The 13,389-nt window shown below is 40.4% G+C and overlaps 1 protein-coding gene across 1 annotated transcript in view; it reads right to left on the reverse strand.

Annotated features, from left to right (window-relative positions):
• The window catches only part of baz2ba (bromodomain adjacent to zinc finger domain, 2Ba), a 153,465-nt gene that overhangs the window by 33,954 nt on the left and 106,122 nt on the right, over positions 1-13,389 (reverse strand). The window contains 6 exon segments of the mRNA XM_055638807.1: positions 2,111-2,787; positions 6,984-7,128; positions 8,805-8,867; positions 10,367-10,610; positions 11,854-11,928; positions 12,015-12,229. Coding sequence (XP_055494782.1) covers positions 2,111-2,787; positions 6,984-7,128; positions 8,805-8,867; positions 10,367-10,610; positions 11,854-11,928; positions 12,015-12,229 — 1,419 coding nt within the window.

Genomic DNA, 13,389 nt, shown 5'->3' on the forward strand with positions numbered 1-13,389 from the left:
TGCAGACTCCACATACATAGCACCAGAAGGTAGGATCAATGGTGCTGTGAGGCAGCAACTCTACCAGCTTCATCACTGTGCCACCTGTTATAAAATGAACGTTCAAATTGGAAAGAATGCAGAAGAGATTCAACAGGATATTACTTGGATTTGATGACACGTTATTGACAGAGTTTGTGACCTTTTTCTATAAAGCACAGGAGGCTGAGGAGGCGATCTTGTTGCGGTATACAAAATCATGAGGGACATGGATAAAGTGAACTTATGTCTTTTTCCCTCCCAAGGTAGAGGATTCAAAAGCTAGAGGGCATAGGCTTAAGTTGAGAGGAAAAAGATTTAAGAGGGATCTCAGGAACAATATTTTCACTCAGAGGGAAGTCTGTGTCTGGATTGAACTGCCAGAGTAAGCTAAAGAAGTGGATATAACAACGACTTAATAAAAATATTTGGACAGATGTATGGAAACAAATGTTTTTAGCAGGCAATGGGCCAAATACAGGTAAATGGGATTAGCCCAGTATGCCAACAGTAGGCCGAAGGCCTGTTTCTGTGCTGTAAACCTCCATGACAGTGCAGTCCTTAATAGGAATCAAACACATGAACACGAATTTAGAGGCATCAGGAATCAACATAGCAATCTGAGGACAGGGAAAATAATGAGCAATTGGTACAAAATACCAACAATCACTAACATGTGAGCTAAAAATCCATTTACGTTAATTTATATGCTCATTTTATTTTGTCTGTTGAAAGAACTGAAAGACAAGAAGCATAAAAATATAATTTTGGTTGACTTCATGAAGGAATTAAGTATTGGCTAAGTAAATTTATATGAATGGCATTTTTAGTAACATATGATGGCATTTGCAAATTAAATTAAATGAATGGATGCACTTGAAAGGGAATCATCATAGACACGATTGTGAATATTGCAAAATTTATTTTGGTCGCAGTGAGAAAGGATTCCTTGTTTTAAAATTAGGAATATTCCAATGGTGTAGCATGTAGGAACCCAATGGATAGAATGCTTCCACTATGGAATTGTGTGAAATATACGGATTTGGGAGGCAAGGAATAAAAGAATATTGTAGTTGAGGGAATAGCTTTCAACTGCAGAGTGTTGCTCGCAGAGTTATAAAAAAAAGTAGGGAAACTGTTTCTCGCTCCATTTTTGTAATCTGAGCTGCTTAATACGGCTTTGATTTAGATTTCCAGCATCTATGGTTTTTAACCCGCATACTGCTAAGTAATAATCCCATGTAACTTTTTCTATATATTTTTTTAAATGTGTAACATTTTAAGAGTCATTTTTTTATGATTAAGATGCATCTTTCTTGGAATAATTCATGACATTTTTTAGAAATGCAGCACATATAATATGCAAAATTACTATTTCATGCTATGATGCTCTGTAATTATTAGCCTAGTGATGGAGCATGGTGATATATTAATAAACTAAATTAACATAAATTTCCTTTTAATTCTAAATGATGAACTTCAGAAAATGGTAACAAAAAATCAGGGAAGTACAGGGACTAGGTTTGAATTACTTAGCCAGAAACAAAAGAAAGAAATCTGTGCATTGCCTATAGAACTAAATGAGTTGGCGCGGTTTGGGCAATAACTGCTTTGAACAAAACATTTGGCTCCACTTACTTCAGTGTTATCCAAACACATAGAGGAGAATATTAGTGATGGGTGTGATGGGTGATACTATTTCAAATGCTGATGCTAACGGTCACAAGCAAATTTATTTTGTATGAACATTTCCCAGTTCATCTAACAGAGAATATTGATAATTTCCAAAATAGAGGATCTCACCAAAAATCATACATTAGGTACAGGATACTGAGTTGGATGATCAGCCATGATCATATTGAATGGCGGTGCAGGCTCGAAGGGCCGAATGGCCTACTCCTGCACCTATTTTCTATGTTTCTATTACATTTAGGGGCACAGAGCAAGAAAAATGGACAATACCCGTGCATTTTAAGAACAACAAGATCCTCAACTCTGAAGGAGAAATAACTGACATTGGAAAAACAAGATTTTGATTCTATAATTAATCAATTTAAGATACTAACTATATAAATAAAGATAAACTACACACCTGTAGTGCTGATAATGCAAATGGATTGAGTCCCAGTGGATTCTGGAGAGATCCCGAACCCAAAAGAGATGAGGACGAAGACTGGGAATTAAGTTGCGATTGTGCCATTTGTTGCAAGGAGGTTGGAGGCATATTTGAGCAGGTGATGGAAGATTCATCACAAGGCATTCTTGGTAAGAGACTGAACCACTGTCCACCTTTCTCTGTAAGTACTTTCAGCAACTGGTCATTTTGGAGTAAAGGAGAGTTGTAGAGTTTCCCTGTGCCAGCTATCAGTGGGTTAAATAAGTTTGCGCATGAGTCTATCTTTTCCACGTTGCTGGATCGAATAGTAAGCTGGGAATTTGAGATGGAGTTCTGTGAGACACAATGACTCGGAGATGACGTTGGTGTTGCATTTATTTGGTTCACATTTTGTTTCTGAGTCACAAAATCCGATTCGGGAGGCATTTTTGCTACCTCTAACAGCTTACTCAGTTTAGAAAAAGAACCTGGCTTTTGTAAGAACAAGTTCGTGCTACTTCTCTCTTTTGAATCATTTTTGCATAAATCATCACAGTTAGTTGCTGAACAAGAGCGGCTTAATTTCTCTTCAGGTGGCTCCGGTGGCTCTTCTTTAATCTGCAAACTGTCAGCATTTTTCAATTTTTCTCTCTCTTTTATCATCTCCTCAGAACCTGAAAAAAAAAAGTTGTACTTAAAATTCAACATAGATACATTAACTATTTAAATGTAGTAAAATAGCTCAGTTCTATTTGAAACAACATTGTCCCTTGATATCCAGTTTTTCTTTAGAATGGACATATTATTTCCAACTTACATTTTCAAGGAGCAAACTGAAGGATTGTGATAAGCGAATGACGCATAAATGTAAACTAACAGTAACATTGTCATGAAGGGGGTCGGGGGAAACTTTTTTTTTCTATCTCTTTCCCTGCCGGAGATGAGATTGGTTTCCGGGTCATCTCTCCGGTTGAGGCCTCCTCGGGACTGCCTTTGAGCCCCACCGCAGGGCATGGACCTACCATCGGAGCTGATCTCTTGCCTGGGATCGCTCCAACCGTGGCCTGCGGACTTTGCCATCAAGAGCTCGCAGTCTCGGGAGAGACCGTGGATGTCGGGAATCCAACGTCGCGGAAGTTTCGACAAGCCCCAACCCGGGTCCAATCGCTCGGCTGAGATCCCCCCCCACCCCCCCGATGCAGGAGTGATCGCCCCGACGTGGATGGCCCGAACGCCGCCAGCTACAGGGGTAAGATCGTCCCGACAGTGGAAGGCTCGTGGCCCCCCACCGCGGGAGAACAAAGAAGGGAGGAGATTGAACTTTTTTTTCGCCTTCCATCACAGTGAGGAATGTGGAGGAGTCACTGTGGTGGATGTTTATGTTAAAATGTATTTTGTGTGTTCTGTTGCTTTTTATTTGTATGACTGACTTGGCAAATGAAATTCCTCGTATGTTGCAAAACATACTTGGCTAATAAAGTATTAGTGTATTGTATTGTATAATTTGAAGGCAGGGAATATAAAAAGAGCTAATTGTGGAAACTGGGTGATACAGACAAGTGGTCTGAAGGAGGGTCCCGACTGAAAATGTCAGCTATTCACGTTCTCTAGAGATGCTGATGGACCCACTGAGTTACTCCAGCACTTTGTGTATTTTAAATGTTGCTATAGTATCTGTCTCATCTACCTCCTCTGGCAGCTCGTTCCATATACCCACCAGCCTGTGTGTGAAAATGTTGTTAAGGTTTCTATTACATTTCTCCCCTCTCACCTCCAACCAAAAGGGACTATCTACAGAAATCGATTGTTATTTTATTGGATAATGGTTGGTTCAAAATCTAGCGAGAATATTGCATTACAACAAAAGATAGGAACAAATCTTTTTTTATCAGTTATCCATATGTTTCCAATTTGCAAGCAACTTGAACTAATTTCAAAACCACAAACTTAAAAATGATAAAAGTCATATGGTTTTTTTCTGTTAGTGAACAATAAAATAGAAATGAAAATTTAATGATAAATCCAAAATGCCTTAATGTCCTGTCTATCAAACATTTTTGTGTGGAAAGGTATGTTGCCATTCTGGATTTTTTGCAGTTCTGTTTAAACTGATGTGCTTTAATTCCCAATATACAGAAGACCAGGATCTAGGGAGGCACAGTGACTTTGGTGGTAGAGCTGCTGCCTCACATAGCCAAAGACCTGGGTTGGATCCTGATCTTGGGAGCTGCATGTCTGGAAATTGCATACTCTTCCTGTGAACGTGTGGGTTTCCTCTTGTTATTGAGAATCCCTTTCTTTAAATAATTCTAGTAGACATGATTTTCCTGTTGTATGTTATTCAACTGTGTGTAGTTTAAAAAAAAATGCATTAATTGGTGCACTGAATTCCAAAATGGGTGTTGTGGCATCAAATCTGTATTGACACTTGATAACTGGGAGCTGTGGATACGAACCTTGAACCCAGTATCTCAACAAAGAATATGTATCAAAACATGCTGACACCACAACACAAACACATCTTTTATTACACAAGACTGTCACCAACAACTTGGCATAGATTGTGTAATATAATAAAGTCCAATTTACAATACAATTTGGAAGTATGAACACGTATCACCTTAATAAAAGAAAGAATTCCTCAGCATTTTCTATACCTGCACATTAAGGGTTGGATGAAGAAGTGACACTTCATATCTGTTTGCAAGAGTTAAATGAATGCAAGTCAATTATCATTTTAGTAAAGCTTTTAGAAAATAGAATAAAACCAATGCATATTTTGACCTGTATTTCAAATATGATGGTAAGGTGTTGCCACTTCTTGCACAAGGTTACAAACTAACGTATCATATGCAGGTCCCAGTGGACTAGATCTGACAAAAGGAATACAATTTATTCTTGTTTTTTGTCAATATTTCCCTTCAGCTACAACAACTAAAGCCTAGTTAACAAATGTCCTTCCTGAAATGCAAGGCCTGGAAATTTGGAAAGGAAGTTACTGAGGTTTCCTTAATTTATCATCTTAGATTGATTGTAATAAGTGCATTTACAAGTGCAGACACAGCAACAATAAATTACTTTTAAGAGAGAAGATAGACACAAAATGCTGGAATAACTCAGCAGGACAAGCAGCATCTCTGGAGAGAAGGGCTGTGTGATGTTTTGGATCGAGACCCTTCTTCAGATGAAGAGTCAGGGAAGAGGGAAACGAGAGATATGGAAGGGAAGGGTGTGAAAATGACAGGTCAAAGCAGACGATGATCAAAGAAATGTAGAAAGGTTCATTGTTGGCTAAGGGGAAGGTGACCACGAGGCATCCAAACTGCAAAATTAAGCAGGCGGACAATGAAACAAAATCAGAGAATTAAGGTGGGGGAGGGATGGAGAGAGAGGGAAAACAAGGGTTACTTGAAGTTAGAGAAATCAACACTCATACTGCTGAGCTGTAAGTTGCCCAAGCGAAATATGAGGTTCTGTTGCCCCAATTTGCGTTTCGCCTCACTGACAATGGAGGCAGCAGGACCAGGTCAGTATGGGAAAAGCGGTCAGTAGTTAGTTTAGGCAGATCACGGCCTAAGCGGTAAGTAAAGGTGTTTAGAAAAGAACCGAGTCTAGGCTGGGTCTCGCCGTAGGCCCTGGGCGGATACAGTAGATAAGTAAAGGTGTTCAGCAAAAAGCCTAATGCCGAGAGCTGGGGGCCTAGGCGACCGACCTCGTCTCGATTCAGATATAATTGTCATTGTCAGAGTCCACACCTGGAACATTTAGCGGATACAGTATAATGAGGTTGGAAGGAGGTGCAAGTGAACCTGGTCGGCAACGGAGAGACCTGTAGCGCCTCCCAGATGGTAGGAGGGTAAACAGTCCATGGTTGGGGTGAGAGCAGTCCTTGGCGATGCTGAGCGCCCTCCGCAGACAGCGCTTGCTTTGGACAGACTCAATGGAGGGGAGCGTGGAGCCGGTGATGCGTTGGGTGTTGGGATCCGGAGTAGAGCCAGCCAGGACTTACCAACGCGAGGCTGGCCGTCTTCGAGCTGCGGCGGCGTTCGGGCAGCGGCACGACTCGGCGCTCCGGTGAGGGTGGACGGCGCGGGGCTGAGACACTCCCGTGTGGGCAGCCCGGCTCCCGGCTGGATGGTGTTCCCATGTGGGCGGCCCGGTGCGGGGCTGAGACGCTCCCGTGTGGGCGGCCCGGTGCGGGGCTGAGGCGCTCCCGTGTGGGCAGCCCAGTGCGGGGCTGGAAGGCGCTGAGGCGCTCCCGTGTGGGCTGGAAGGCGCTCCCGTGTGGGCGGCCCAGTGCGGGGCTGGAAGGCGCTCCCGTGTGGGCGGCCCGGCTCCCGGCTGGAAGGCGCTCCCGTGGGGGCGGCCCGGTGCGGGGCTGAGGCGGTGCTCTGGTGGCTGAGGCGGCGTTCTGGCGGCGGCGACCTGAATCGGGGCTCGGCCGCGGGCCAGTGGACGACATCGTCGGGAGCTCGCGGGTCACAGGCTGGTGCCTGTTTTCCGGAGCTCCCGTGGCAACAACTGCGTCCGCTGGACTGGAGGGCGGCAGCTTCGACCACCCCCAGGCCGCGGAGCTTGAACCGCGGAACTGACTTACCATCGCCCAGTGGGGTATCGCCTCAGCGTAGAGGGAGAAGAGGAGGGAAGAGACAGCAACCCTAAGACTTTTGCCTCCATCACAGTGAGGAGGTGCTTGGTGAACTCACTGGAGTGGATGTTAATTTGTGTTTATTGTGTGGTGTTTATTATTACATGTATGGCTGCAGGCAACGACATTTCGTTCAGACCGAAAGGTCTGAATGACAAATAAAGGATTCAATTCAAAACCCACGGTTACGCAGTGAAAATAAGAAACTTTTTATAACTTTACCTTCTGCGCTTTCCATGCCTTCAACAAATACACCACCACAATGGGGAAGTACCCAGTAGCGTCGTTTGTAGCGATCCTGTCCAAATGTCATGGCGCGCAACGAATGGGAGGCCTCAAACAACTTCTTACGGTACTGGCTTTGTTGCTATTCAAATAAAATATCTGCCGTCAATGAGTTCCATCTTTACAAATACATTTTTTAAAATAACAAACATGCGATATTTCACATTATACAGAATTGTAACAACGGGACTAGATCATTTGCAGAATTCTTATTAGTACAAAATTATATCCACAAACTACTTCAAATTAAATGTTAAATATATTCTCTTGATTAGTTGGTCTTTAGAATCCACTCATTGACATCAGAATTCATAATTTGAATTTCTATGGAAGCTTCAGCACAACAGAGTTTCAATAGGTGAGATAAAGGCAGGAAAAAAAAAGAAAACAATGGCAGGGGCCGGTCTTGGGAATGGTGACTAAAATTCTGACCAAAGGGTTGAGTTTCAAGAATGATCACACAATAGGAGAGAAGTTTACATGCAACGGTGTGTAAGAAACGGTGATCAAGCTGTGGGCTTAAGGCAGGTAAATAAGTGATTGCTCGTGACAAATAGGAAAGAGATGATGCACAGGTGCCGGAGAAACTGAAGCCGAAACAACCAAGCTTGCAGATGTGGGGTTGTTGGTGGGAGAGGAAAGAGACTGCAGCTTCAGTAAGATTGCAGCAATGTGTACGTTGAGAGTAAACATACAATTGCTACTTCCATAGTTTATGCCACTCAGCTCAATTATGCTCATCTTGGATTTCACCAAGATCATCTGGTCCCAGGCTTCATCACAGCTTTGGCCCAGGTACAGAATCAGTTGAATTCCAATGATGTGGTGCCATGCCATGACAGCAACTAACCCGAGTGTGGCATTAGGGAGCCCTGGTAAAATTGAAGCAAGTGGGAATCAAGAAAAGTTTGTGGTAGTTAATTTAGAGGTTATTCAATTCAGTCCCTGGACATCAATGTAGGAGTAGTCCAGAGCAATGTTCTGGGCCCAACCAACTTCAGCTTTCAACAATGAGCTTCCTTCCCTCATAGGATCAGTAGGGAGATGTTCAAGTTATTTTGCCAGCAACCGAAAACAAAGCTGCCCTGTCAGCATGCAACCTGACCTGAATATCACAGTGAGTAAAATTCATTCCACACTGATCCTGGGCAAAAAACCATCTCCAACAAGAAACTAAACATCTGCTCTTGATTTTCAACAGCATAGCCATTGCCAATCAACACCTGCCACTGGACAGTACTCATTAAGCCACACTGCCTTGCTTTTCTTGCTTTTCAGGACAATAGTGGTTTACTTCATCAATCGCATTATAGCCCATTTGTGTAATGAAAACATTTTTAATGTGAACATGTATATTTATAATGTCAAAAATGTAGAATGAATGTTTGTTTTTAGCATATATTCAGATACGGGCTATTTAAATGTATCATGCAAAATGCATCACCAGAAAACTACATTGAAAAGAGCAACTGAAGATACATGGAGCGGATTTTCGTTCTCAATTGCAACGTGCAAAATTTAATTTATTTTGAATGAATTCATGACCAATCTATAATTTATCTAGTAACAAGCTAACAGGATGCTAGATTTTATGCTTCTTCCTTTTCCTGTGAAATGTTCGATATAGAATGGAATATAGAATGGAAAACAGAGCTCAAGGCAATTAATCCCAATGTACAAATACAAGGAAAATAAACATAAAAGAATATTAAGTGCTAATAGAACCAAACTGCATTATGGATGCAAAAAGATTTCTACCTTGCTCAGTTTTTCAATTTGTTTCTCCAATTCCTCCACACTAGTCAACTGTTCCCCATCATCCTAGAAAAAAAAATAACTCTAAATATAACGTACTAAGTGTCGACATCAGAGAAATGTACAAAATCATGAACAAATTCAACTCTAATTCTAAAAAAGACAATTTTTAAAATTTTCCACAACACATTTATGTGAGATCACAGGAGCATCAAATATCATTATTTATCAATGCCTGCGCCACAATTATTGATAGAAATCTCAGTAAAAAGGAAAAAATAAATGATATATTAAAACAGAAGGGATGCTTTCTTTTTCAGAAAAGGGTTTCAAATCATTCCACTTTTTCTTTTCTTATAGCAATGTAACATGCAGCATGTCCAATGCCTTCCCATATCAATTATCACATCAAACTAATTGGCCTACAAATACCAAATATTAATATTTGTCATTCTAAGCTTTTCATCATTAGGTTTACGATTGTGATGTTATGGTACGGTTCATTGCCAACCGATTTTGATAAAGCAAACAGCGTTACAGAAACAAGACAGATATGGCATGGGCCTTATGCACTGAAAACATTTTTAATGCAGGTTTATGACCTGATTTGGCAGTAAAGCGCCTGACTTGACATGGAAGCTTTCTTGGAGATCATCTTACTTGGTTGATGGATATTTCTTCCAACCCAATTCTCTGCACTCTATTCCCACCTTTGATGGAACCATTATGCAGAACCCCTTACCACTGATAATCTGTTGCAATTATTGCCTGCAAAGAAATTCTTTATTTGCCTGCAATCTGCCTTGCACTAATTCCCACACGATTTCCTCTCTCCACAGCAGCAGAATGTGTCAGGCCTTGCAACGCAGTAGTGAATGTAAATTTAGGCTAAATGGCCAAGCCACAATTTGCTTTGGGCTAAATGTGTTTTATGCATCACCTACATAGATGGGCATTATGGACAATAATTTTTAAATTGAAACGCCACAAACCTTTAACAATTCAAGAGCTGAGATGAATCTTCAAAATGTCCTCTAATATAAATGGTACAATTTTGAATGTATAAAGTGTTTCAAAAGGACATTTGATCAAAATTCTATTATACATGTGATACCATAAATGAGCCTCCTCATGGACTATGGAAAGATACCAACTGTATTTCCATAGAAATTTCAAGCATATCTCAGAAACAGAACTAAGGAAAATTAAGACCCAATTCGTAAGGTAGAGATCGTGTACAGAATTGTTAAAGCAAGTGCATTAAAATATTGCATCTCAATGACTATACTGGCTATAATACTAATAATTTAAGTTGCATCTTATTCGCTTTGATCCTGGCTCGATTGCACCAAATGAAATCAAAGTGTAGCATTAAATACACTCAATAATCTCAAGCACATTTGCAGATTTTATTTTTCGCTATTCTACATCAGCAGCAAAACATGCATAAATTCAATTCCATGCCGGAGTCAACTGTTCTAAAGGCTACTAACTCAGGACCCTTGTGGTTTAGAGTCTTCATCCACGCTCTTGATTATAATACAAAATAGCACTGGTCAACTTACCTCATCTTCAGCAATTTCGATTTTCTTTGCCTTCTTTTCTTCATCTTTATCTTCTTCATCATCGTCATCATCGCCCTGATCATCGCTGTCATCGTCATCATCGTCGTCATCATCACTATCCCCACATTTTCGCTTTCTCTTTCGGCCAGGAGTGGGTGTGCCCAATAACCGCTGGTCTCCATTACTGTCCACACCGCAAATTGACTCCTTCTTCCCAGTCCGCTTAGCATGAATAATTTTAAGCCTAGGAACAATTAAATTGTGTCAGTATTCTTCAAGACTACACCATAAGACATAGAAGCAGAATTAGGCCATTCGGCCCATCGAGTTTGCTCCACAATTCGATCACAACGGAACTATTTTTCCCTCTCAACCCCATTCTCCTGCCTTTTCCCTGTAACCTTTGACCCCCTTACATATCAATCTATCAGTCTATGCTTTAAAAATATCCAAAGACTCGGCCTCCACAGCTGCCCGTGACAATGAATTCCACAGATTCACCCGCTAAAGAAATTCTTTCATCTCTGTACTAAAGGTTCATCCTTTTATTCTGAGGGGAGTGCCCTCTGGTCCTAGACTTTCACGCTTCTGGAAACATCCTCTCCTCACCCAAGACTAGTCAAGAATGTAGTATTTATCGTCGTCATAAGTGTTTTCAAAAAAATATTTAAGGGGAGGCTGAGAAAATTCAGCATGTGTCTAATGATTCTTACTAACTTCTACAGCACACTGTCAGTTTGCACCACATCTTGGTTTGGGAACAACTCTGCCCAGGATCGCAATAAATTGGAGAGTTGTGGATGGAGCTCAGTCCATCATATAGATCAGACTCCCCACCACTCACTCCATCTACATTTTACGCTGTCTCAGAAAAGCAGCCAAGATAATCAAAGATCTTTCTCACCGTGGTCATTCTTTCTTCTCCCTGCGCCAATCAAGCAGAAGATTCAGAGGCTTGAAAGCATGCACCACCAAGTTCAGCTTCTCCCCCTCTGTTATCAGGTTTCTGAATAGTCCTTGTGCAAGCTAGGTTAAATCTCAATCTTAATGAGGGCATTAGACTTTGTCTCTGTAACTGATGTGCCACATTGCTCAGAACTATATTCTGCACTTTGTCTCTTTCCCTTCATTCTATCTATTGTACTTGAGTTTAGCTTGATTGTATTTATGTATAGCATAATCCAATTGGATTGGATAGCATGTAAAATAAGGCTTTTCACTGTACTTCACTACACGTGACAATAATAAACCCATTCTCTTTAAGGAAATCATACTTTTCGTCACCCTTTCCACATAAAATGCCATCCCAGAGTACGATTTATTTTGCAATAATTCTGACAGATAGATTGGGTAGAAACAACGCTAACTAATAGAAGGAAAAAATACTTCTTAAAAACAAGTTTAATATCCAGTAATGTTGCCAGGTAAAATGTAAATGCAGATAAAATAGTTACAGCTGCAAACCCCAAGAAAAGAACATAACTTACTTCCGAAGTTTGCCTTCCACAATCCATTTGTCTCTTCTCAGATTGGACATATGATCAATATTTTTATCAATTTCACTAGGAAAAACAAAGTGCAGTTTAACAGCAATCTCGTTTTAAAGGAGACTTACTTTCCATTAACAAATTCAAGTAAAAACACTTACTTTACCACAACCTTGCTGCATGCAAGTTCATTAACCAAGAATGCAAGTACAGAAGCTTTTTGAACTGGAGTGTGTGCCTGGAAAGGTTTTGTGTTCAAACTTTCTGTAAGTTCAGTTTGTCCATTATGGGCCTCCATGTAGATCTGTAAAATCTCTGAAACCGTGTCCTTGTTTATCCTGACATTGTTGATATGGTCTCCAAGAAAAGTTCGTGCCTGGAAAATATATATTTTAAATAATATTAAGTAAATGACCCTTGCTGTCTAGTTCATTCCTAAAATACAGTATCCAAGTCAAAACCCACACTGAAATGGAAAAAAGGTGCTCCTCATTATTTTATGCATCAAAGATGATGAAGAACTATAAATTAAGTTGTGCTACCTAATGTAATTATTGTCTTAACTAAATAAAACCATCTTGCTTTTATTTAGTTAGAATTAGAATAATTAGAATATCTAGTTTTTCTAGTTAGGACCCTTTCCGGTCAGTGTATGAAAAGAAACAAAACTACTTTAAAGTATTTAACACAATTTAGAAGCAGCTGGGCGTAATAGGGACTTCTTGTTTACAAATCTAGGTTTCCTTCGTTCCAACTTAAATGGACAGGAGAGGAAACACTTTTATTTATAAGAGACAGAATTAATGTTGAGACAAAAAACATGTTGCATTCAGAATCAAAAATGTGACGGATATGAAAATGGTCAGGGGCAAGCAGCATTCTTTGGAGGGACAAGCACATAAACAGTCCATTTTATCAGCTACATAAAGCCGAGTCATACCTGGAAAGCAGAAATTGTTCAGCATGATGCGGCACAACTTAAACTGTTCACATGGGTGGGCCAGTACATACCCCAGCCATGTAACTACAAAGAAAACTTTAACAGATGGCAAAAATTCCCCAACAGTTTTTAAATGCTTCTTAATATCCTTGAGATTCATAAGAATACAGCAGTATTCAAAAGTAATCAAAAGATCAAAAATATTGACCACCTACAGACATTTACATGGTTAACCATTAGTGCTGGCAAATGATTAAGATAATTGATTGCAATTAATGTTTGAATCAAAAAATTAAACAGTATTAGGTCACCAGTATTATAAATTAACCCAGTCAAATATTTTGCCAGTGAGGGCTGGGACTGGAGGCAAGAGAAAGAGTGAAGGCTGGGGCTTGGAGGACGAGGGAGGGAAAGAAGCGAGCAGACCATTTATCTGAAAAAACATGCTGCATTTGAGATGCCAAAGCCATTGGAATGCTCATTACGTTTGCCAAAACATCTCTCAATTGCCTTTGTTGTAAAAATTATATGTAATTCATCTTCGCCATCTAACCTGTTCAATGGATGTACATGTGTGCTGAATCGATAATAAGAGA

Source organism: Leucoraja erinacea, chromosome 7 (genome assembly GCF_028641065.1).
Source record: "Leucoraja erinacea ecotype New England chromosome 7, Leri_hhj_1, whole genome shotgun sequence".
Taxonomy (NCBI): domain Eukaryota; kingdom Metazoa; phylum Chordata; class Chondrichthyes; order Rajiformes; family Rajidae; genus Leucoraja; species Leucoraja erinaceus.